The sequence below is a fragment of the Emys orbicularis genome, chromosome 7, assembly GCF_028017835.1.
Source record: "Emys orbicularis isolate rEmyOrb1 chromosome 7, rEmyOrb1.hap1, whole genome shotgun sequence".
Lineage (NCBI taxonomy): Eukaryota > Metazoa > Chordata > Testudines > Emydidae > Emys > Emys orbicularis.
This window is the reverse complement of record NC_088689.1, coordinates 10649034-10670682: the sequence shown is the minus strand read 5'-3', so window position 1 is coordinate 10670682 and position 21649 is coordinate 10649034. Positions and strand designations below refer to the sequence as shown.

General features: G+C 45.8%; 1 protein-coding gene across 1 annotated transcript; it reads right to left on the bottom strand.

Moving 5' to 3' along the window:
- Window positions 1–2706: 2706 nt before the first annotated feature.
- TECTB (tectorin beta) lies at window positions 2707–17597 on the bottom strand. Its single transcript, XM_065408689.1, has 10 exons — window positions 17522–17597; window positions 15399–15589; window positions 14727–14869; window positions 14551–14623; window positions 9143–9246; window positions 8972–9055; window positions 8234–8396; window positions 4917–4986; window positions 3543–3575; window positions 2707–2759 (listed from the first exon to the last, which is right to left on the bottom strand). The coding sequence occupies exons 1-10, from the start codon at window positions 17595–17597 to the stop codon at window positions 2707–2709; spliced, it is 990 nt and encodes a 329-aa protein (XP_065264761.1).
- Window positions 17598–21649: the final 4052 nt, after the last annotated feature.

Below are 21649 nucleotides of genomic sequence, written 5' to 3'. Positions count from 1 at the left end.
AAGTACTATATGTGCAATGTCAAATGAATTATTAACTATTGTTATTATTAATTATATAATTCTGGTAGCACCTAGAGGCCTCAACCAGGGCATGGGCCTCATTGTGGTAGTGCTGTGTATGATTACAAAGTTGTTGTTTTTTTTAATGGAGATGTATCTAACTCATAGAACTGGAAGGGACCCTGAAAGGTCATCGAGTCCAGCCCCCTGCCTTCACTAGCAGGACCACGTACTGATTTTGCCCCAGATCCCTAAGTGGCCCCTTCAAGGATTGAACTCACAACCCTGGGTTTAGCAGGCCAATGCTCAAACCACTGAGCTATCCCTCCCCAAAGAGCCTAGAGTCAGACAAGGTGTATCAAACAGGTGCAGCTGGGAGGGAGTGGGAAGGAAGAATGGAGGAACCATAACAGGACATTATAGCATCAGTAGCAATGATCCCAGTAAATGAATCAGAGAAAAGGCAAGCACATTAAAATGGTAGCTTGAAAAGGATGCAGCTCTTACAGGAATTTAGCAGGGTTCAAAGAGGGACAGCATTGTTACACAGCTAACAAAGAACAGACAGAATTAGGATAGTGAATGCAAACAAAGTGCATTGGAAAGGAGATAGAACCTGATGCCTCAGGCTTTAAACCAAACTTGATTAGGGATTAGGATAAAACTGGCATGTGAGGCAGATTACCCCATCTCTCTACCACAGGGCTTTTTGCACTTTTGTGTGAAGCATCTGGTGCTAGCCACTGCTGGAGAGAGGATACTGGACTAGGTGGATCTCAGTCTGATCCAGTCCGGTATTTATGTTCTTGTTTTAGTTATGTATTTTCGGTACTGTATGTATAGATATGTGTACTGCTGGCACTGGGATTAATGGGGGCAAATAAACACTGATTGTACCTAGTGTATTCATTTTAGTCTCTTTTATCATAGATACATAAAAGTTTGATGGAAAGACCTATCCATCCATCTCCTTGCCCACTAGAAGAATGTTCCTTTCTGGACATTTTCAAGTGTTTTGTCCAATCTGGTTTCAAATGTGTCAACCAATGGACCTTCCATCACTTCCCATAAGACACTATTCTACAGCCCAACACATCTCACGCCTGGGAAATGGTCATGTCTCCCTCTAGTGGGAGGTCCCAGAGGTGATAAATACCTGCCACCTACTGACAGCTAAGAATTGTTGCTACTATTATAATTTGTATTGTGACAGTATCTTGGGGCCCCAACGGAGATCAGGGCCCCATTGTACGAGGTGCTGTTTGAACACTGCAGTCAGGAGGCGCTTTTGTGGCAGCCGTAGAACAAACCGGAGGTAGATTTGCTTGCGCTAGCTCGCTCAACAAAAGCAACGTAGCAGTATAGCCCCCCCAGTTACAAGTCTGCCTGGAACCCTCCATATGTAGGGGCTGGTCCACACTACCCACCCAATTTGGCGGGTAGAGATCGATCTTCTGGGATCGATTTATCGCGTCTCATCTGGACGCGATAGATCGATCCCAGAAGCGCTCCCCCGTCGACTGCGGAACTCCTGCTCGCCGAGAGGAGGAAGCGCTGTCGACGGGGGAGCCTGCCTGCGCCGCGTGGACCCGAAGTAAGTAAATTTAGTTCGATATAGGAAACGTCGACTTCAGCTACGCTATTCTCGTAGCTGAAGTTGCGTTTCCTATATCGATCCCCACCCCAGTGTGGACCTGCCCTAGGAGTGGCTAGTCCCATGCTGCCCCCAGGCTGCCACTCCACTGCTATTTTTAGTGAACTAGCTTGATCATGTCTAACTTGGGTATGCCTACATGTGCTGCCATCACACCTGATTGGCTATCCATAGTGAGAGAGAGTCCCCACCCCAAGGAGCTTGCACTTTAAATACTTCTCTAGTTCAAGGGGTGAGGATTTGTGCCTTTTGTGCTGCTGATCATGCACGTGACCCTTGCCGACAACAGTGGTGTCTGTACATATGGAGCCATGCTAGATTATGTTGTTCTGCTTCTCCACAGAGTCAGTTTTTATAGCTAACATAGTTCTAGGTGCAAGTTAATGCAACATTTCCCGTTGTGTGGTGCTCAGACCCCTGGTGGACACAAAGGATAGGTAGAGGAGGGGAGGTGCAGGAGATGTGCGAGGTTTGTATGGTGCTGAGCATTTGGGCCTGATCCTGATACTTATGCACATGAATAATCCTATTGACTTCAGTGGGACAGCTCATGTGCTCCACTGGATCATGGCTGAGTGCTCAGCCCCTTGCAGGATGGAGTCCTAAACTGAGCTGGGGAAATCTTTAACAAAACCCAGTGGAAGGGGGCTACAACTGGTGGGCTTTTTGTTTGTTCGTTTGTTTCTGAAGGGGGCTCCGCTTTGGGAAGTGCTGAGTTAGCCATGCCCCTGTGTTTCTTACATAATAGAAACAAGCACCGTTTCACACCACACCAGTTCAAAGGGGAGACGTAAACAGCATGTGTAAGCCCTTGCCGTTCACTTTTATAACATAACTGCAGAGACTGGGGAAAGAAAGATCAGCGTCATTATTTCCCATTATTATAGAAACAAAAATCAAGCCATGTTTTATTTATTTTTCCTGTAAAACAATACAGTTTCCCTGCCCCCCATGAGTAAAATAAACATTGTTTTAAGTAGTAAAGTACAGTTACAAAGTGTGTTTGGGGGGAGGGGGGAGGGATGTGTTAAGAACTGCAGCTGGGCTGTGTCTCACAGCAAAATAGCACAGATTCCAAGCATGAAGATTAGATGACTGAGAATAGCTGCAAGGAAATCACAAAGAGTAAGGTAAGTTCTCAGCTGAAACCTTCAGATGTCTTACATTAAATTCTGTTTAGGTTCTTATCCTGTGCCCATCACCTTGGCATCTGAGCTCCCTAAAGTGACGCGGTCCATGTGTTAGGCTTAATATTTAGATTTTGAAATGTGTGTTACAGATCCAACCAGGAATAGAAATGTTTTCGTGGCATTTTTTGTAAGTTAGTGGAAACGTGGGTTTGTTTCTGCATCTGAATGTTCTTCTGCAGTGATGGAAATCCCCAAATGCAGCAACATAGGGCTAGTGCAGTGGTCTCCAAAGCGGGGTGTGCGCACCCCAGGGTGTGCGCAAGAGGATCCTTCGGGGTGCGCAGCAGGAGGAGCACCGCAGTTCGGGCGTCTTTTTTTTTTTTTTTTTTTGCTTGGGGTGGCAAAAACGGTAGAGCCGGCCCTGCGGCGCGGCAGGGGGTGTGTGCTCAAAAATTTGTTACTGATAGGGGTGCGCGATCAAAAAAGTTTGGAGACCACTGGGCTAGTGCATGAAAAGAAGAGTGAAACTGACACTAGACAGAAAGGGCAACTGACAGGTCTAGTTTCACTGTCCAAGGTACCTCAAGTGCCAAAAAAGGAAACAAACCACATAAATGTTGCAAAATAAAAATTGATGTTGAAAACTCTTTTTCTTCTGTAGGAACTCTGTTTGCGCTGAGTAGATTTACAAGTTTTTAAAAAAGCATACGGGATCGATATGGATGGTTGCATTTTTGGTGTCTTATTTTGCTCTTTACCTGAGAAGTTGTAGTGACCGGATAAACCTCCGCCTGTATAATATTAGAAAAGAGAACAATTGGATGGCATTGTTGAATGGAAGGCAAAGTCCAGCAGTGTGATGAGGGGGAACAGAACAGCTAACATGCAGTAAGTATGTCACATGTTGCTAAGTATTTTCTCTCATGGCTTTAACATCTCCGCTGTGAGCTTCATGCTGAACAGGACTAATCCTCCTCCCGTCTCCAGGGCTAATTCTCCTCTTGCTTATATTGATGCAAGTGTGCATATAGGAACAAGAGCACCGAAGTCGGTGAAGTTACACCAAGGTAAGTGAGAGGAGAATTTTCATTTACACTAAAGGCTTCTTTATACCACTCAGTAGCACAAAGGGGCTGTAAAGTCGGTGTTGATTTAATTGCCACCTTGGGGAAAAGGGCCACTAGTGTAAGGGCTGGTCCACACTAACCCCCCACTTCGAACTAAGATACGCAACTTCAGCTACGTGAATAACATAGCTGAAGTCGAAGTATCTTAGTTCGAACTTACCACGGATCCACACGCGGCAGGCAGGCTCCCCCGTCGACTCCGCGTACTCCTCTCGCGGAGCAGGAGTACCGGCGTCGACGGCGAGCACTTCCGGGATCGATCCGGGATCAATTTATCTCGTCTAGACAAGACGCGATAAATCAATCCCAGAAGATCGATTGCTTACCGCCGGACCGGGAGGTAAGTATAGACGTACCCTAAATGAGAATTAGGCCAAAGCATCTGCACCAAAAGACTTGCATATGAGGGCTGGATCCTACAGTCCTAAGAGTGCTAACTTCTGGACCCTCCTCTAAGGAGAAGTAAGAACAGGTGGACAGACGTGATGGGTTTGAGCTACGTTTGTGTGTGTGTGTTGGGGAGGGGGGATATTGCTGGGATCCACAGTTGTGCAGATCCACCAGCCAAAGCGGCTTATCCATAGAAACACTTGCAGCACAGCTTCGCTGGCACACAGCAAACTTAGGGGAGAATTCCCCCCCCCCCCGCCACCACCACCACAGTGGACCATCTCTGTATGCAGCCCCTTAACCCAGGCTGCACGTGTATTTCAGGATTATAGTCGCTGAACTCTATGGTTGCTTTATCTATGGAGGGAATTCGGAATTGGTCCTTCTACAGCAATTGTAGCAAAATTCAACCCTTCCTAGTAACCACCAAAGTCTAAAGATTGTTATTTAACTGCTGCTAATCTTCTCCATTCTCTGTCTAGGGACACATTTATATGGGAGCAGTACCTCTCCCTCTTACTGTCATCCCTGCCCGGAGAATGACTGACTGGTCCCATATGTGACACTTTGTAAGAGAGAGAAACTCTTTTCCAAATAGAAAACATCCACACTTACTGTGCACTGCAAATTCCGCCGCTAGAACTCCTCCGGTTTGTTCGGTGCGTCGTTTTCGTTTTTCACATGACTCAAAAGAACAGACATTTATTTTAAAAAAGAAACCCTGCAGTTTTCCTTTGTTAGAAAATGAAATCTTGGCCAGTCCCTGTATTTTGCATTTTAAAAGGAAACCTGACAGACTCCAACAGGGCCATCCCTAGACATTTTGGTGCCCCCCTACGCAGCCCCCCCATGCAGTCCCCCCGACCCCTGCTGCAGTCCCCCAGGATGTAGCTCAGAGGAAGGGGTGGAATGGGGGCAGGCTGGGGCGGAGCAGGGGTGGGAAGAGGCGGGGCGGAGCAGGGGCTAGGGCTTTGGGGAAGAGGTGGAGTGGGGGTGGGGCTGGGGCGGAACAGGGGCTGGGGCTTTGGGGAAGAGGTGGAGTGGGGGCGGGGCTGGGGCGGAGCAGGAGCAGGGGCTTTGGGGAAGAGGTGGAGTGGGGGTGGGGCTGGGGCGGAGCAGGGGCTTTGGGGAAGAGGTGGAGTGGGGGCGGGGCTGGGGCTTTGCGGAAGGGGAGCCCTATGCCCAAATTTCCTGGTGCCCTATGCAGCTGCGTAGTTTGCATATGGGTAGGGATTGCCCTGGACTCCAATTACTAGCTCCTTGCATCACTCCTGAGAGGGGCAGAGCAGGACCAACACTCACTTTTCAAAGAGAATCCCTGTTCCATATTTTCTGAGAATCCCGGAGTGGATTCAAATGGGCCATAGGCAGTAGTCCTTAAAAAATGATCTTCAAATTCATTTGCTGCTACTTTAAGGTGCTGAAATGACAGCTGCCATCAAGACCCATGTCTTGTATCTAACCACAGACTTGGCCAACCTGCCCTCTTCACAATAGCTTAGAGAAACCCCCTCTAGAGGGGGAAAGCAGGGTTGATCCCCATGTGTTCAAGCCTTGGCTGCTCTATAAGGTGATCATTGAGGATACTGCTATGGTTATTGCCAGCTGAGATTCCTGTCCACTGGGGAGTGGCCTGAGACCGCCAAATTCGTTCCTCATAGACTGCCAGATATGTAGCATAATGCCTTCTGTCACTATTGGTCTTGGAAGCAGTGCACTACCGCCTGAGTCATCTTGCCTGTTCCCTGCCCCTTCCAGATCGCATAACTTGTTTATTTTTACACAAGCTGCACATGGTAACTTTGGTTTCCAGAAAAATACATTGCTTGTAACCCCAGAGCCACCACCTTGGTTCAAGCTTATCTGCAGCGGACACGCTGCTGGGCTTCCTGGTCAGAATGGGCTTCACCAGCTGTTAAACTCCTGGAGCTCTGTGTGTCTGCCAATGAAACAATCCCCATCCTACACCCTCAGGTCGGCCGCAGAAGATTTGTGGCAGCTGAACCTTGATAATGGGAATACTTGGAAGTACTGAAACCACCAGCTTGGCTCTCTGTCAGGTTCCATTCCAGGCCCAGGGATTCATAGAATCATAGAATATCAGGGTTGGAAGGGACCTCAGGAGGTCATCTAGTCCAAGCCCCTGCTCAAAGCAGGACCAATCCCCAACTAAATCATCCCAGCCAGGGCTTTGTCAAGCCTGCCCTTAAAAACCTCTAAGGAAGGAGATTCCACCACCTCCCTAGGTAACCCATTCCAGTGCTTCACCACCCTCTTAGTGAAAAAGTTTTTCCTAATATCCAACCTAAACCTTCCCCACTGCAACTTGAGACCATTACTCCTTGTTCTGTCATCTGGTACCTCTGAGAACAGTCTAGATCCATCCTCTTTGGAACCGCCTTTCAGGTAGTTGAAAGCAGCTATCAAATCCCCCCCCCCCCCCCCCCGCATTCTTCTCTTCTGCACACTAAACAATTCCTGTTCCCTCAGCCTCTCCTCATAAGTCATGTGCTCCAGTCCCCTAATTATTTTTGTTGCCCTCTGCTGGATTCTTTCCAATTTTTTCCACATCCTTCTTGTAGTGTGGGGCCCAAAACTGGACACAGTACTCCAGATGAGGCCTGACCAATGCCGAATAGAGGGGAATGATCGTGTCCCTCGATCTGCTGGCAATGCTCTTACTTATACAGCCCAAAATGCCGTTAGCCTTCTTGGCAACAAGGGTACACTGTTGACTCATATCCAGCTTCTTGTCCACTGTAACTAGGTCCTTTTCTGCAGAACTGCCTAGCCACTCTGTCCCTAGTCTGTAGCAGTGCATGGGATTCTTCCATCCTAAGTGCAGGACTCTGCACTTGAACCTCATCAGATTTCTTTTGGCCCAATCCTCTAATTCGTCTAGGCCCCTCTGTATCCTACCCCTATCCTCCAGCGTATCTACCACTCCTCCCAGTTTAGTGTCATCAGCAAACTTGCTGAGGGTGCAATCCACGCCATCCTCCAGATCATTTAACGAAGATATTGAACAAAATCAGCCCCAGGACTGACCCTTGGGGCACTCCGCTTGATACCGGCTGCCAACTAGACATGGAGCCATTGATCACTACCCGTAGAGCCCGATGATCTAGACAGCTTTCTGTCCACGTTATAGTCCATTCATCCAGCCCATACTTCTTTAACTTGCCGGCAAGAATACTGTGGGAGACCATATCAAAAGCTTTGCTAAAATCAAGGAATAACACATCCACTGCTTTCCCCTCATCCACAGAGCCAGTTATCTCATCATAGAAGGCAATTAAGTTAGTCAGGCATGACTTGCCCTTGGTGAATCCATTCAGGGAGCTTTGTTTGCTTTATTTTCATAAATGATTTTGTTCACTTCTGGCTCCATGTGATAAGTGGGACATCCAGCAGGACTGGTAGGAGACTGTTTCCTGGCCTTAGTTACATGTCATGGCTCAGGGCTACAAAAGTTTCATAGAGCTGGTTGGAAAAAACAGTGAACATTTTTTGAAAAAGACGTGTGATTTTTGTTTTCTTTTACTGTTTCTTTCAAAATTGTGATAGTTTTTTTTCACTCAGCTCTATTGATGGTGGAAAATCCTGAAAAAAATTCTATAAAATCTTTCACTGAACTTTTTCCATAAAAAAGCCCCCAACTGAATTTGCACCAAAACCTTTAATCAAACTTGAAATGCAGACATCAGCCTACTCAATATAGGGACAGTTATGTGCTGACTCCAGCGGCTACTCTTACAAGTGCATTGCTTTGGCTCCCTCTAGTGGACAGAACATAACCATGAAGAAACTTCTCTTGAGAGCAAAGAAACAGACCAGACCCCCAGATTCCAAACACTTGACTGGGGGCTGACGACCCTGGATCTGAATTTTGTAGCTTGGGCCCATCTCTAATTCTTAGCAGAAGGACTTACCACAGGGCAGGAAAACTTTTCACTGTCACATACGTGTGTCTCACAGTGCAGCCAGACTTTGGACAGTTTGGGGATGTTTTGGAACCGGAAAGCATTGAACTGGAAGGTGGCGCGGCTGTTTTTCCCATTTTCATGCACTAAGATAGAGTTGTCCGTCGCGCACCTAGATTGCACGTTGAAAAGCATCATGAGAACAGAGACAGCTGCAAGGCCTATCGGCCCTAGATTTCTGATGCTCTGCTTTCTTTAGCCTTCTCCGAATAGCAGTATCAGGATACTCCCTTTGACTGAGACTGGAGTGAGACAGGCATTCAGAATGCTCTGCTTGAGCCCACCTTGATAGCCATTCTGCTCTTAGCTGCACCATTATGACATGTAGGGGAATACATGGGTTGCTTGGGTGTCAGTGAAAGCAGAGTGTGATACAGCTTCTTCATGCAACCTTCTTACTTTTGGCATCCTTGGATGATTTTACAAACATTGGAGGGACAACACAGTCCTCTAATAGGTAATAGCTTGTTACCTAATCTGTCCTGGACTATGTGCCTCAGTACCATAACTCCTAGGCTGCTACTCAAAGCGCAAGACCAATCCCTCTTGTGCACACTTTGTATGACTGTAGACCCTAATATCATGCTTTGCCAACCAGAACAAACATGACCTAAAAACACCCAACTTAATATCCACGTAACCCAGCCAAGTAACACATCGTTTGGCCTCACTCATACAGCTACCTACCCTTTTGTGATCAGTGGCCACTGGATTTGGTAGAAATACTCGGATGAAGGTGTTGCCCAGCAGTTGTTCAGAACTACTTTAAACCTGAGAGGAAACCAACCAATACGCCGACATCAGCAACAAACTATCTGTCAGCAACAGTTCCCCGTTGTAAATCAATACGTTTCATACCTGTTACTTAACCCCTTGGCTTCCACTCCAGCAAATACATCTGAACCAATTTCTGAGGTTTCAACGACAAAGGGAGCTTCTTTTTTACTTGAAAACTTGGCATTCTTTGAGAGAAAGAGGCAGCGTTATAACACCTCCAAAGCAAAGACGTGATTATGTAATAAAGCCAAGCACAGAAAAATGGAGTTCAGAAGTCTGGATTCCCTTGCTCGGGGGCAGAGATGAAAACAAGCCGGTACGCCCCGGTACGGTGTACCGGCAAGAGCCGGTTTGCCGTACCGGGCCAGCCCGGCTTCCCCAGGGGGCAATTTAAAGGGCCTGGGGCTCCCAGCAAGGGCTGGAGCCCCAGGCCCTTTAAATTGCCACCAGAACCCTGCTGCTGGAGCCCTGGGGCTGCAGGGCTCTGGGGGCTATTTAAAAAATCCGGGGCTCCCGCTGCTTCTACCGCCCCGGTCCTTTAAATAGCTGCCGGAGCCCAGCCGCTTCCCCAGGGCTCCGGCGGCTATTTACAGGGCTGGGGCGGTAGAAGCAGGGGAGCCCCAGGCCCTTTAAATAGCCCCCGGAGCCCAGGGGTAGCGGGGGGCTCCAAGGGCTATTTAAAGGGCCCGGGGCTCCAGCTGTCTCTGCCGCCCTGGTCCTTTAAATAGCCGCGGGAGCCCTGCTACTTCCCCAGGGCTCCCGCAGCTATTTAAAGGGCTGGGGTGGTAGAAGCAGGGGAGCCGCGGGCCTTTTAAATAGCCCCCAGAGCTGCTGCTGCTACCCCGGTGGTGGGGGGGGGGGCCACTTACCTTACAGGCTAGGCTGGGGCTGGCTCTGACTCCTTCAGCCACGCCCCTTCCGCCCTAAGCCCTGCCCCTTCCGGGGGCCAGAGCTGGCCTCAGCGTACCGGTAAGTCACTGGACTTTCACCCCTGCTCGGGGGTGCTCTGATATGGGATCAGACACGATTAGCTTTACATATCACTATATCCATCCATCTTTGCTAACAGCATTTCCCCCATAATGTCAGATCACAACAGTCACTAACATGATTAAGGCTTAAATTGCCAAGTCGAGTTGCAGGGGGGCTCAGGAAACCATCTTCCTTTTGTCAGGAAAGGGGCTGGCCGGCTACCTTATGTTTATGTCCAGCAAGAAAGAAGAGGCTTCTGCAAAAGACAGTCTGAGTGTGTTTTGCTGAACTGACAAGGTTTGCATGCTGGCGTCCAGGGGACCCTGAGCCTAACAGCTTCTCCTTGCACTGTAGCAAAACAAAGCTAGTAAGAGACTGAAACTGTGTAAACAAAAGTGTGGTGTACAGTTCAAAGCGCCATCTGTCTGGTTAGATAGATAGATACACAGCCACAAAGCTCCACAGAGCCATCTTTCATCTGTTTCTTCCCTCGCTTTGTTTCCTAACTTTCTCATTCTCTAGCACTTTTTTCTCACATTCCTCTGGACAAAAAAAGCCTAGAGACATTACAGCCGTCTCTTGTAGCTATAGCTTTGAAATATCCAATAGGCTGCCTGTATTGAACTTAACCCTAAGACTGTACCTAGGCTAACAACCATGGGATGGTCCGTGACATTAAGAACTCTACACTGGTTTATAATTGCTTAGCCTTGTTGCAGAAGGAAGCATGGATGACGGGGAATGCAGAAACTGGATGTGTCAATCCTCACAGGCTCTACGACACTCACTACCTGCAGAGATGGCAAAGAGAAGGAGGTGAGGGACGAAGGCTAAGAACACCATACTTATGGCTGGGATGGAATTAATCCTGCCTGCCTGACTCTGTGGCCGAGGAAACGCATCATGGTACAAAGTTCCTGCTGCTACCTAGTCCCTTGAAAGTGCTGGTAGGAGGTGGAGGCAGAAGTGTCCGTTTAAAGGACGGGGGAACTCCTACTCCAGTGTGAGCTGCCCAGGAGCGGCCGGAAGAATTCTGAGTCAGGCAAAATCCCTCCTGCAGTGAACCGCTGAAGTGCGCACCCCTGCCCCTCGTGTCAAGTACACTCGCTCCACCACATCTGCTGCATTGGCCTCGTCCCAGTAGCAACCTATTGACATGTTTTTTTTTTTTTTGTGTAAAACAGCAGGTGCTTTCTATTTGGAGGGCCCTGGCACATTCCTCAGGGTTTAAGACTTGGAAGGGAAAATGTAGGGCTCCATGCTGCCCTCTGCTGGGAGAAAGCAGAATTTTCTACAGCCTTTTTTACAACACAAGGTAATGTTAACCATCCTGAAGACACTGGGGAAGGTATTTGTTACCTTTGGCCTGAGGTGATTAACATATTTGAAGGCCCGAGACAGCCACAAGCCTAACTCAACATGTTGTTTTAAGTTGCCAGCATAGATACTATGACATGCTCTGCCAAGAAACAGAAGGAACCTCTAAGGGTACGTCTATACTTACCTCCGGGTCCGGCAGTAAGCAATCGATCTTCTGGGATCGATTTATCTAGACAAGATGCGATAAATCGATCCCAGATCGATCCCAGAAGTGCTCGCTGTTGACGCCAGTACTCCTGCTCTGCGAGAGGAGTACGCGGCGTCGACGGGGGAGCCTGCCTGCCGCGTCTGAACCCGCGGTAAGTTTGAACTAAGGTACTTCGACTTCAGCTACGTTATTCACGTAGCTGAAGTTGTGTATCTTAGTTCGAAGTGGGGGGTTAGTGTGGACCAGGCCTAAGTAATGCTGAAGCTACAAATGGGTTTGAGCATCATTAATCCTAACCCTGCAATGAGCTGAACTCGTGGAGCTGGTTTTCCTGACCTGTACCACTTGACATTGATTTTTCTATTAGTTTCTTCCCCCGGTTTGTTTATGTCACTATGACTTTCATAGGTTCCCGTACCAAATTGTGCAGGTGAAAATGCTTGTGTGGGCTTGTTGTTACTGAGTCTGTGTGCACAAAGGGCCATCAAAGTAGTTGCATGCAAATGGTTCTGAAACTCAAGCCCCTTATGCTTTTTAGTTTCATTCTGAGTCATTTGGCGTCACCATGACAGCGATTAGCAGAGGTGGGAGGATCCATTTAGTGATAAAGCAATATTCTGCCCCAAACTGGAGCTGTTTGAATAGTACAAAGAATGGAGCTGATTGCAAAACAATTTCCATCCTGCAGGACATTTTGATATTTTGACCTTTTCTTTTCATCTTGAATTGGGGTGAGAATGAAGTATCAAAGCTTTTCACTGAATGAAAAGTTCCAAAAAAAAATTTTTTTTTTGAAATGTTCTGTTTCAATCCAAACATAATGTTCCATTTCCTTTCTGCTCAATGTTAATCTATGAACTGCTGCAGTGCCCCCCTGGGGATTGTAGCTCTGGGTCCCTCATTCTATTATTCTTCCCTATAGGCCCTCATGCGCCATACAGAGTATGTCCCCCCAAACTACAATCTGGTCTAACCCTGCTCTATGATGCACTCTAATAGCTGTAAGAACCTGCCATGCTAGAACCTGGGGGTTCTGGGTCACTGATGCTATCGCATCACCACAGGAGGCTTAGGAGGACCCTGTGATGCTTGTAGAGTGACCAGATGTCCCAATTTTATAGGGAAAGTCCCGATTTTTGGGTCTTTTTCTTATATAGGCTCCTATTACCCCTCACCCCCTGTCCCAATTTTTCACATTTGCTGTCTGGTCACCCTAGATGCTGGGCTCAGTAGGAGGTAACGCCCAGCAGGACTTGAGTGGCAGCTCCTCGCAGCCCACTGACTGTCTGGACTGGCACCAGTACTTAAGCCAGGAAGCCATTACAGGGAGCTGTCTAAGAAACAACATAGACTGCCTGCCTGCCTCGGCTTACCCTGTGTGTAAGAGACCTGAGACTCCGGCTTCTGACTCTGCCTGTCTCCTGACACCTGTCTCTTGCTTTGCCTTCTGGCCTGTCTTGGACTCTGGCTTTCTGGGACCCGACCGGGCCTGACTCCCGCTCTGATCACTAAGTCTGACCACTCTGGTTGTGACACTAGCTCAGCAATGAGGAGAAAAGAAACTGCACTGTCTCATGAGAGAGTGAGTCTGGCTTGGAAGCTGGGCCCACTTGGGCAAATGGGGGCATGAGTGACTCGGAACTACAACTCCCATGAGGCACCATGGCAGCTATTTTGGGGCTGATGGAAAATTCCACCAAAACTGAGCTTTTTCCCATTTTCTAAAGAGAAAATGTTTTGTTCAGAATATTTTGAGCAGCCCAAACAAAGTAGTGATTCACTTATATTTTGCCAATACATGTCATGAGTTAGCTCCACACTTATTCATAGTGGTCATTATTTGTGGTCTGTGAGTACTCAAGGAGGACTATTGGCTGTTTGTGACTCCCCCTTGGAGCCTCAAGAATTTTAGTTCAAATAATTAACTTGGCTAAAGAACAGACTGGAAATATCTTGTTCATTCTCCATCATTTGTTATTCTCCCATCATTCAGCAAAGAACTAGCAACACTGTGGTTCTGTGGTACTTAACAGATCAGTCACACAGCACAAATAACAAACATAAGCAGGGACCAATGACTTTGATTGTTGGGTCCCTAAAACCAGAGGGGATGGGGAAGATTCCACTGGTACCCTAAATCCAGTACGTATAGGGGAAGATTCCATCTATCCAAGCCCTGCAGAGGATTCATATGCAAAGCTTCCCCATAGCCTGGCCCCAGGATCTGGCTCCATATCATTACTAGTCATTAGTGTTGTGTTTTATTCATGTAAAATCTAGGCTACTGGGCTACCCTCCACTTACCCTGTGATTTGATGGAAATAGATTCAGGGATTGGTTGCTGCTCTGCCAATACAGACAGCCCCCCACCCCGACCCCTGAAAAGGTGGTAGAACTTTAAAAGAAAATCTTGCTGGCATGGGGCAAACATTGGAAATCAAATCCAGTGTGAACTAAAGATCTCAGGGGAACACTAAACAGCCAGCTCATCAGAGAACAGCTAAGCAAATTTCAGGAGGAATGAAAGGGGCTTCTATATTTAGTGAGACTGGAGGATCGCAGCAGTGTCTGTGGATTCACACTGTTCTTTGTTTAGGCTAGAAGCAAAGTTTGGCTGTTTCTTCTGACACCAATCAAATCTGTAACCATGCAAGAGAGAAACACGCCTCTAGTCAGCGAAATCTGTGCCACAAAGGGACATTACGTGTTTTAAAAATGGTATATGAGCTACCATCTAGATTGATCCTTATTAATGTATTTGAAATAAGGACCCCCTATAATTCCCATGTTAATTATCTGCTACATAGTGACCGTGTGCTCAGTACCGTACAAAACAGAGGATATGTGCTCCTTTTCGCATGGCTCTTATGGCTGGATTCCCTTCTCACGGACGCTGGTGGAAATATGGAACGGCTCCCATGAAGTGAGTGGACTCACCCCAGTGTGCAGGCTCTGACAGACTAAATACCGGATGACAAGGAGCACTTACAGAGTAGAAGTTGAGGGATAATTCACTTTCAAATGAACCGGAGCTCCCATTCTTCACATGGACTGTCGCCACTCTAGAAAATTGAGAAAATGTCGTATGACTGAAACATATGCTATTGATAATGGAGCCAGCCCCGTGCTGAAAACGGGGGAGTCCGTTCCTCCTGGTGGAGTTACCTTTGGTCGAAGGCAGCCTGGTTGACCAAGTAGTTTGCATGGTACGTGCAGGTGAATGAGTAATTCACAGGCTGGCTCTTCACAATGACCGAGCTGTCGTTGGAGATGATGGAGTTGTAGAAGTGATAGATAGGGTTTTTAAACTGTAGTCGGGGGGACAAAGAGAGAAATGCCAGCAGTGAAAATTGGATGCAGACAGGGACCTCTGCCTGACGTTTGAAACAGGAAAAGGCAGTTCTTTTGTCATAAATGATCAGCAAACAGTCTGTTCTGGTTCTTTATGCATTTGTGTTACAGTAGAGCCTTGAGGCCCCATTTGCCGAGAGCTGGGCACACAAGTAATGAAAACTGTAATGTTAGTACATGCACACATAGATGAATTGCATGTGGACCTAACCCCATATGCATTTTGGCTGCGCCAGGAATGCAGGACCATCTGACTTCTCACATAAGTGTCAGTGATCCATGATATTGAAAAGCACTAGAGCCTTTGACAAATCGTCAGAGATTACATCCTTTCTGCCTCAGTTACAGCACATATAGCCTGACCCAAAGAACATTAATGGTCATGGGAATCTTTCCACTGACTTCAGTGGGCTTTGGAATGGGCCCATGCTGTACAAAGTATCTGCCAACTCTTGGGAAGTGAATTTTTGCCCATGATGTACTTACCTCTGATTGAGTTCCACAGTAGGACTTGTTTTTGGGCGATAAATCTGGAATCGTGAATTGGTAGTATCCCGAATCATGAACCCCATTGTAGCAAATGCCTCCAAGAGCCAATTGATTAACCTCCCATCCATAGGGACATTCGGGAATTTTTGTAATGATGGTTTTAGGATAGCAATACACCAAAATGATGTCTAAAAGGAAAAAATACAGGTATTCTAAGTTGCATTTTCCTGCTGAGACTGATCTAGATCTGAACTTTGTGGGTAGTGTTTACATCTGGCGTTTACATTTGGACCTGCCTTTACCTCAAACTGGATTAAGGATCTGATCCAGGACCACTGATGTCAATGGAAGTTTATCTACTAACTTTAAAGGAAGCCTGTTTGAGGCCTATTGGAGTTTGGCATTTGAATCCCATTGGATTTATATCTATTGGGATTTTCCTGGCTAAATCCCTTTAGGTCTCTTTGAAAATCCAATCCACTAGCCTAAATCTATAGAGCAAACCATAATAATCTAAATTCTTTGGGTGAAATTCTGTCCCATTGGAGTTTGGGGGAGTTTTGCCTTTGACTTCAGAGAGGCCAGAATTTCACCCTTTGTGTCAATTTTATTGAAATTAGAACAGCTAATCAAAGAACAAAGAAAAATGAAGTGAAATCGTACTACAATGAAATTTGTCAGATTAGAGTATATTAATGTTATGGGTCCAGATCCTTAGCTGGTGTCAATTAGCATATCACCATTGACTTCACTGAAAATAACCTGGGCAAGTGTGTTTGTTGTCTTCAGTAGACCTACACCTATCCATAGCAGCTTTAGATCCAGGCCATACTATTACTAAAAGTTCATATATTAATACCCATCGCTGTAGATACAGTGCCAATGTAAACATAATTGTCACAATTTTCAAGCCAAAATGCAGTGTGCAGAAGATGAAACAGACCAATCTTTTTAATAATGATCAGTACAGAGACATGAACATGAACTTGAACATGAAGATGAAGTACAGATATTACACATCACAGCTATAGGGTTGCTTACTTGGTCTTGCGGGGATAGTGCGTCTTATTTACATGGAATCAGGTTGCATGAATTTGCATATATAAAAAGTAAAAGCAGCCTAAACACTAGTGGGCTGAAAATTGAAACCAAAGAACACAGCTGCTTATGGGATACATAGGGCTTGATCCTGAATTCACTGCATATCCACAGGCTTTGCTTTGAGTTGTGAGTGCTCAAGGAAGACAGGATTGAGAATGTAGTTGTGGAGACACTAATAATTTCCACTTTTTTTTAAATCAATGAACTTTCAAAACTCCCAGCCTCATCCTCCCTGTAACTGCGCTCTGATCCTGCACCCACCCACGCAAGTAACCTTGCACACATTAGTAGGCCTACTGAATTCAGTCAGACTACTCACATGAGTAAAGCTCCTTACTCATGAGCGTCTGTTAAAATTCATCCATAGCTCATGGAAATGATTCCTGCTGATCCATTTTGTTGACACACACGCAGTGGACATGCAGATAAAGTGATACTTCATATTCTAAGGACATCTGGATACATTTCTAATACATGTTCTCTAATTTTTGAAAGTTGCAAGCGAAGGTCCCAGTCCTGCACTTAATCAATTGGGCTCCCAGGCAGAATTCAGTGGAGGATCAGAAAGTTACTCCCCCCCCCCCCCCAATACAGTACCCTGGTTATATATGTTAGGTTTCCAGCCCTACAAACCCTTAGGCACACCAGTAGTCCAACTGGAGTCAATGGAACTACTCACATGAGTAACGCCTGCTTATGTGGCAAGCTGCAGGATGTAGCCCTTGATATGTTAGAATGCTTTATGTTCATTTCTATTTTCAGGGCTGTTTTAGGCCCTGATCCTGCAGAGATGCACACATGCTTAACTTTATACACTGTGACTGCTCCTTAGTTTGTTTTCTGTGCTAGCTGAGACTAAAGTCAGAACAATAAAAACGGTGCCAGAATTAAAAACTTTAGAGCCTATAATTTAAATCCCTCAAGATAGATATTTCATTGCTACCTAACCAGAAATCCTTTGGCTTCTTTTACCTGTGAGAGAAGATCTTATTTAGAAAAAGAAATTGAAGTTATTTTACCTGCTTTATTTGGATTGCAAGGGGCTGCGAAGGCTTGAACCAAGATGTCCAGCAGATAAAAAGCAACAATCACCATTTCTCCCAAGGGGCCGAGAATACACTGGTAACAAAAGCAGAGTTTGCCTTTTAGAATGCTGTTGGGTCTTAACACATTTTTTTTAAATGTTGATTTTTTTTAAAAAAGAGAAAATGTCTGACATTTTCCATTAATTGCAATCATAGAATTGTAGATGTGGTTGAACATACTCCTTAGTCACTGCTGGAAAAATCATTCTGTGATATTGATACATCATCCAGCTTGATTGCAATATTTACTGAGCACTTCTGCCTCTTTGGCGTCATTATTGAGAATTTTAGCATCTGAGTCTAGTAATGGATCTGTACCACTGCTAGGGTTTTGTTGTGGGTTTTTTTGTTCCTATAAAAGTCACAGAACAAAAGAGCTACAAACATGAATGAATCGAAATTAGACCATGAATATGAAGGAAAAAAGACAAGCAGGAAAAACAAAATCAAGCAAGAAAATAAGAAAAGAGAGACGAGCTAATTGGAAGGAGGAAGAAGTGTAGAGGTGAGTAAAAATACATACTTTACTTATTAGCCAACCAGAGAAACTATTCCCATATTCAGTTCAGCTGGTTGTTATCCTGCAATATATATCTCACGCTCTCATACAAAGCAGTTGAGTGAATGATGTGATTTCTTCTTTAATATTAGCCTCTGGGTTTGCAAAATAGCAATATGAATTAATAGTATTAAGAGTTCAGTCACAGACCTCAAACCTGCAAGCTACTCTGCACCAATGCAGGCATGTCCCAGCACAGAACAGCTTGCAGGATCAAATACTTGTATTTTTCCCTACTAGACACTTTTTAGGTAATTCATCTAGTTTACAGATCACTCAGCAGACAGAAATAACAAGTAGCATTTAGCCAATAATGTGTCCAGATAGAGAAACGATTTTTTCCTTGGAATTAGTATTTTCAACACAAAAACATTTTCAATCAATCAGCCTGTTTTTCTAATAATATATAAAATGTTTATACTGGATATCCAAGTGACAATTCATTTAACAAAATCACATGCACCTATAAGAAGTTTAAGGAATATAATACATACAAGACAAGAACAGGCAAAGGATTCAGGTGTTCATTCTCCCTGTTTTATTCTGTTAGCTGTGTATCTGCTCTTCCCAAGATGTCCTTCTTTCAAATGAATCCACTGGCGTTATCGTCACTTTATATAGGCCATCTTGTGAAAGGGACCCATCTTTGGTTAAAGCTCAATCAACCAGTAGTATCCAATAGGGTAGGATGGTCAAAAAGAATTGTACAAAGTAACTGAATGGAAAGTTCAGTTCCCCTGCTCTAGATTAGACATTATTAATGCTATCTGAATGAGGTTTAAACATATTTATTATGGTCTTCAAACAGAATTCTGCTAACAGTATGAAAGTTGCACCAAATTTGTTTTACATCTTAACTTGGAAGATTGTGGATTTTTATTTATTGGCAGAAAGCCAGTTGCCTGCTGGCTGAAATCTGCTTGCTTAAAAGACACTGAATGCCCATTGGGTGAGAATTTCAAACAAGCACAAGGGAACAATGTGTCAGGAAGCAGGGCCTGCAGCAGACCCACTCTCCAGGCAATCTAAGAAGTGCAGTTAGCCTTTAGCAGGCTGCCTGATTCGCTCCATCACCTGACTGGTTGGACGGAGCAGCAGTCTGGCTCTTCAGACCAGCTGCAGCAGCAGTTCAGTGGCTGCTCAAAGCATTTGCCCACAGTTATGATAGGTCCTGTGCCTTCTTGGTCCAGCCCTGCTCTTGCCTTAACTCACTCCAAGTTACCTGGTCTAACCCTTGGCTCTGATTCCTGACCTCTAACTTTGGGTCTAACCCTTGGCTCTGGCATCTGGCTGCTAAATTCAGTTTGGGCTTTGCCTCTGTCCGTGATCCTTGGCTTGGGCACCTCTCTGCTCTGACCACTAGGCCTGACTGCCCACATCCTGGTCACGGATGCTACATGCCCAACTCTTATCGAATATCTATGGGAGTTAGGGCCTAGCTCACTTGGGTGTTTTTGAAAATCCCACCCTCTAATGTCACTGAGACACAGGAGAGAATATTCAATAAATTATCTGCCAGCGTTGGGGCTCTTTCATATGTCAGTAGATTTTATTATCCTTTAACAGAGGCTAGCATGAATCCAAGCTGGAATATATTCCCTTAGGTGGGACTTGCCTTTTGCATCTAATCCCAGAAAAGTGTCCATAATGGGTAAAAGTCACCCTTGTGCGGAGAGCCAGATCAAAAGGCCTATATACACCATGCATTGTGACCAGCTGTGGCTGCAAATGTATGTGGGTAGCGGCACATGTAACCTGTGGCTTCCCCACGACACGGTGTTTTGAGACAGTAGATCATATGGAGACCCAGTGATCATGACTGTAGCTCATCCACATTCTGTCCTTTACCAGACTATATACTAGGAGGTGCCCTCTAGCCCTGCTACCAGTGTTCCCTCTAATTTCTTACGTCCATCTGCGGAAAGAATTTTGTTATGTGCACCAATATGGAGGTGATGTGTGGTAGGGGTGGGGCCGAGGGGTTTGGAGTGTGGGAGGGGGCTCAGGGCTGGGGCAGTGGGTTGGGATGCGGCGGGATGAGGGCTCCAGCTAGGGGTGAAGGCTCTGGGGTGGGGCCAGGGATGAAGGGTTCGGGGTGCGGGAGGGTGCTCAGGGCTGGGGCACGGGTTGGGGTGCGGGAAGGGGTATGGGCTCTGGGGTGGGGATGAGGGGTTTGGGGTGCAGGCTGCTCCGGGGCTGCGGCGGGGAGAGAGGACTCCCTCCAGCCTTCTCTCGCTGCAGCAGCTCGGGGCAAGGTGAGAGGCGCCTCTCCCCAAACACAGCAGCTCCGACGGGGCGGGGCTGGGCAGGGCTGGGCCGCGACAGTTTCGGTGAAGAGGCGCCTCTCCTGGGCTGTGGCAGTTCCGGTGGGGCTGGGCTGGGCCAGGGGGAGGGGCTCCTCTCCCCCAGCAGCTCCAGTGGGGCTGGGCTGGGCTGGGGGAGTGGCACCTCTCCCTGCCTATGCGGCTCTTGATAGCCTGCGGCCGTGCAGCTTACAGGGAACTTAGCCTGCTACACAGCAGGAAGTTGGCATTTTCACTGTGTTTGGGGACTTCAGAGGGTGCAGATGTCCAGTGAGGATTTTCCTAGAGCTGGTTGAAATTTTTCAAAAGCAAAATAGCTAAATTAAAAAAAAAATAGCCTTTCATTCAAAATGAAAATTATGCAAAAAATCCCCCCATCCCTTTTATTTGTTTGCAAAACTCTTGCTGACTTTTTTTAATTACAAATTTTTGTCAAAGATTTGTATCAGAAACTGCGAAACTGCTATCAAAACATTGATTGAAATATTTAAGCTGTCTGAAAACCTTATTTTCAGAGAGCTACATGTTTTGATAATGGTATCAATAAAAACATCAATTAACAATTTTGCAAAAATGAAAAAAATTGCTCTATTTTGAATTCTGCAAAATGTAAACAACTTCCACATTTTGAATTTTTTCATAAAACTTCTCCCAGAAAAACAGCCTAGATTTTTCCCAATAAGATGTATACAACTAAAGTGATTCCTTACATGGTGAGTTAGTATTAGGCAAGTTTTTAATGTGTATTAGCATTTCTAATGCGATGTGCAACTCCCTCTTCTCTTTTTACTTTTTACTCCTGCCATTTCTTTCTCCTTCTTATTCCTAAGGAGATGAGTTAGTCACAAATATCACAAACAGTTTGTCCTTGGGGTGTACTGGAGGGGAACTGGGTCTAAAAATAAGCAATAAGTTATGTGGAATTCTAGTATGCAGCGTTGTAGCTGTGTTGGTTCCAGGATATTAGAGGAACAAGTTGGATGAGGTAATATCTTTTATTGGTTCAACTTCTGTTGGTGAGAGAGACAAGTTTGAGTCCTAATTTTCAGTTCTGTGTCTCTCTCACCAACAGAAATTGGTCCAATAAAAGATACTACCTCACCCACCTTGTCTCTCTAATGTGGAATTATAGTAATATAAACACTATTTTCTTAATAGTAAAAATGTTGGGGCCATCTTAGGCTATGAATTTTTAAGCAG